Genomic DNA, 4688 nt, shown 5'->3' with positions numbered 1-4688 from the left:
GGGAAGACTGGGGTGGTGATGGTGCGGGGGCATGGCAGGGCTGAGCTGGGGAAAGCCAAAAGCCCAGCTCCCATCCTCGACACGAGACAGGACGCGTGCGGGCGCAGGGCTGGGGAGCAGAGCTCTCTGCTGCTGAGAGAGCTGAAAATAAAATAACAAACAAATAATAAAAAAATAAAATCCACTTGATTGTACTTTGGCAGAGAATTCAGAGAGCAAAGGGGCTCGCTTGGGAGCAAAACGAAGATGAATTGACAGCGAGTTCAAGAGAATTCCTTATGCCGCTGAGCACTTGTCTCTCCATCAGGACATCTCAAAGGCTTGTCAAGCAAAGGCAAGGCTTTTATTTGTTTCTATGGTTGCCATAACGATAGAGCTATATGTCATGTCAGGCGGCAGCTGAGGCTCGTGCCTCTGATTTATAGCTGCTCACTAGAAATTATCAACTTTTCTGCAGAGCAGGTGGCACGGTGAACCAGGACCACCAGGCGTCTGCCAGTGCGGTGCTCTGCCCCGTGGGTTATCTCCCCCCTCGATCCCCCATAGCCAGCTGTGCCCCAGGGGATGCTTTTATTACCCGCCTAGGGATGCTTTTATTACGCCCCACCCAGGGCTGCCCGGTGCTGGCAGTGATGGGACCCAGTAGCTGTCAACAGGGCAGAGCGAAGAATGCTGCCACAATTACAGCACTTCTTGGTCCCACAGGACACACGATACCTCCTGAAAGGGCAAAAAGAGTGAGGCATCCAGAGAAGGCCAGTGGAAGGATTAACACCTACAGTGATTTGTTTAAATAAATACAGAGTACTGTGTTTACCACCAGGTTATGGGAGAAATACAGATAAGAGAGAGGAACAGGAGCACTGGGAGAGGGAAACCAAGAGTGGTCTTAAAAAGAAGGTGCAACTGGGAAGTATTTCTTGTCCTGACACGGATGTGCAGCTGAGACAGTCTACCCAGCCTAGGACCTGGCCTCCAGCCCAAGCCAGAGGCTTCCCAGCATAGGGAGAGCCCCGCAGTGCTGTTGTCCAACCTCTCAGGAACAAAGACGTCACTGCTAGTGCGGCTGCCACGGTCCCAGACGTGTAACCAATGCGACCATCATGCGGAGGATCAGACTCAGGGGTTGAGGAAGCATCCCATAAGGGTTACTGATAAATTATACAGATGAGTTTTGTGAACTCAAAGCACACCCGTGCTTAATTTAAACCCTAAAACCTCCACCACCGACTTCTGCAAGCACAGTCCTGTCCCCACTCAAGCCCCAGCACAAGCAGGAGCATTGCCGGTGGGATGTTTCCACAAGACCTTTGGCTCCTGTCTGTAGGCAGCTTCTCTCAGGACTTGCTGCAGCAGCGGGAGGAGACCTGGGCCCATCGCTCTCACCCACCGCAGCACTGCTACAGCTTGTGCCACTGCTCAGAGGTTGGACGCATGGAAAGCAGCATCCCTCCGGAAAAGCAGCAGAGAGTCAGCGATTCTCCAGAGAGCTGCTGAAAGGCAGAGCCCCACCCGTCCCTTCCACACTCTCAAGCATCTTCATAAAAACACGAGGCCATGTTTGAACCTTTAACCCTCTGAGCTGTAAAGACTTCATCACTGGTTTCCCCCAAACCAGCCTTTCTGCAATTTCCTTCCATTAAACTCTTCAAGACAAGTGACCCCAGAGCCAAAAGGTGTCAAACTAATGAAAGGTCTGGAGGAATGCAGCATGCTCGTTAGGAAAGACACAGAAGAAATACAGGATTGAGCTACCATCACCGCGTTACAGGACAGTCTGAGCTACCATCACAGCATTACAGGAGAGCAAACAGGGCATCCAGACACTGAGACGCAGCCGTGGAGAAGGTTGTGACTGTACTGGAGCTAAAAGGACCACCCACAGGAGCTGCCAGCATGGAGGAACAGCAGTGCCACTGCGGTCCCACAGGTCCCACGTGTTCCCCCAGTGCACAGGGGTGGCTGCGTTGGAACACCTGCACAATGGACAGCACGCGTTTGCCTCCAATGGTAGGTCTGATATTACGGGTCATCATCTGGACATTTGAACCACCAGAACTGCTGCATTACTGCTCCCTTGAGAAGCTACCTACACACCTCAGTCCAGAGGAACAAAGAGGTTGCAAGATAAACAGCTCTAAAAGTACTTTTCTCATTGCATGAAAGCACCCAAGAACCTCAGAAGAGGTTCTCAGAGACAGACCAATGTGACGCCCACGAGCACCAAATGCAGCAACGTTCTTGCTCACTGACTGCAGGTGATCTGAGCAGCCTCAGCATTATCTACTCTACACCATCCTGCTCTGCTCAGGTGGTACCACTTGGTTTCCACCCCCCCCAGTGTGCTCAGGACCCTGAGCCTGCAGCCTGATCCCCGTCTGAGAAGTGTTTAAGTTCTAATGCAGAAATAATAGATCACTTTTTGGTTTTCACTGTATCTGTGAAACCTTCCATAATTCAACATGAAATATTTATTATTACGTTTATTAAAGTTTTAATAATTTAGCTTCTCCTGTATATAAGCTACAAGCTCTGTGAACTCGCCTCCCTTATTCTACCTGGGTCACTCCAATATTTATACCTGGAATTCTCACTTCAGGTTCTGTTTGGGAGGGGAGCAGGCAACAGCCTGTGTGCCAGAAGCTCCCCTCCTCCCGCCTGGCATTCATCCATCCCAACCGAGACTCTTCCACGAGGCTCAGTGCCGAGAGACGATCACTGCTCTGGAGCAGAAAGTGAGCTTCTGAGCCTCCGCTTTTGCTAACGTACGTTTAACAAAGATGTGAGGAGGAAAGAAAGAAATAATGTTCTCCTGGCATTTGGGCTTGGAAAACGTTAACATCAAACAAGGCGACCCTTCACCTTCTCAAATGAAAAGCAGCAGTTTTCTGCAGACAAGAAAAACAACGCTCCTCAGAGAGCCAAATTGTGATAGATATACACCATCGGTCTCTTTTTGCAGGAAAGGAACAAGCTCTAATTAGCATCAAAAACACACTTGGAAGTGAGGACCTCTTGGATGCCAGGCTTGGCTCTGCCATAGGTTTTGTAGGCGCTTGCTCCAACCATACCCCTGCCAAGAACACGGGACAGAAGAACAGAAACCCGCTCTGGGAAAAGACAAGACAGAAGGGGCTGGGGGACAGAAGGATCCTGCTATTGCCCAGGAAGACAAGTCACAACACAGACAGGAATTTGCAGGTGAGGAAATTGTGTCCTGGGTCAATAGAAGGCAGTGAGAAGGAAGGCAGGGAGGGAACACAGAGTCTCTCTAGCACTCAATCTTGATTTACTGGGGAGAGGAGAATACACACTAAATACCTCAGGAATTCAACCCTTGTAGTTCACAGCTGAACCCTTGTAGTTCACAGCTGAACCCTTGTAAACCAGGCAAAGGAGGACAAACACCACCACCCTCTTGTCCAAGGCAGAGGCTGCTGCTCCCTGTCCAGCTGGGGCACGCAGGACAATAGTTTTGCCCAGCTCCCCTTCCAAGGGACCCCCCTTTGCTCACCTCCAGCCCGGCGTCCCAGCAAACAGTCTGTCCTTCCAGCAGGGCAATGCTCCTCCTGCAACACCCTCTTAGGTCACACTTTTGAACTAGACTGTCACAAGTCCAATAACATCTGGTTAAAATGCAAACTAGCCAAAATGGGAAAGCCAGAGAAATATCTGGGCATTTACCAACCTCTGAAAGATGAGAGCACCTCCACAGTGGTAAATGCATCAATTTAAGCTAAATCCAAGAGGTTTAAGCTGCTTTAAAACTGCCCTGCCACAGGTTCATACCAATTCACCTCACTGGATGGGCAGAATTGAGAGCTCTGTACACCAGCCTGGTCTAATCCCTTCAGGACCACAAAAGCCTGGAGAGCTATCACATCAATTTTCTATTGGGAGAAAATTAATCAAACTTATCATCACCCAAATTACTGCATCCTCAATAACAATTTACAGAGCAGTGTAGTCACTCAGGCATGAGCAAAACGAGAAACGTGCTTCCTACCTGACATCTGCTGGATCTTCCGTCACTAGAACATCTGTCTTGCAGCTGGCAAGAGGATTGATGGAAAGCTCCACAGGGGGCACCACGAAGCTCTTACTGACAGGCAGCCACAGGCCTTGACCCAAACTATACGTGGACCTGGAATAAGGACAAACGTGTCATATGGGAACGGAGTGTCTGCAGCGAATGGTGACCCGCTATTGACCACTTGGAAATCAGCAGTGGGGGCACCACGGGACAGGTTACTCATTTGGACTTCTCCTGAAAGCCAAATGAGAGAAGAATAACTAGAGATGTGACAGGGAAAACACAGGGATGGTCAAGCTCTTCTTTTTCATCCAGGAGGACTTCCTGTACACATGGTTCTCAGCTTTGCTGAGCCGTGTCTGGCTGAGGGGACAAGAGGGAAACCCTTCCCTGCCTGCAGAATATAGACAAATCTTTCAGGTCTGTCAAAGGCAAACACCACTTCTGTCCCCAGCCAGCACAAGCTGAAGCCAGGAGTGACCAAGAGGTAGCACCCGCTGGTATGTCCTCACCAGCTCTCCTCTCAGAACGCCCAAGTGGAACACTCCTTTGACTCACCTGAGTATCTTCTCCGGAGCCTGCTCTCCTGTGACCAAGTCGTATCCCCGCTCCAGTGTTGTGTAGGGCCATGGCCTGGGAGGCAGAGAGGGAAAGA

The 4688-nt window shown here is 50.3% G+C and overlaps 1 protein-coding gene across 1 annotated transcript in view; it reads right to left on the bottom strand.

Moving 5' to 3' along the window:
- LOC104496539 (astrotactin-2) overlaps positions 1 to 4688 on the bottom strand; it is a gene marked incomplete at both ends in the record, with an annotated part of 114229 nt that overhangs the window by 64287 nt on the left and 45254 nt on the right. The window contains 2 exons of the mRNA XM_010139671.1: positions 4007 to 4144; positions 4592 to 4666. Coding sequence (XP_010137973.1) covers positions 4007 to 4144; positions 4592 to 4666 — 213 coding nt within the window. The remainder of the gene's footprint in view (positions 1 to 4006; positions 4145 to 4591; positions 4667 to 4688) is intronic.

This window comes from Buceros rhinoceros, unplaced genomic scaffold, assembly GCF_000710305.1.
Source record: "Buceros rhinoceros silvestris isolate BGI_N320 unplaced genomic scaffold, ASM71030v1 scaffold5717, whole genome shotgun sequence".
NCBI lineage: Eukaryota > Metazoa > Chordata > Aves > Bucerotiformes > Bucerotidae > Buceros > Buceros rhinoceros.
This window is presented reverse-complemented; position numbering and strand designations above follow the sequence as displayed.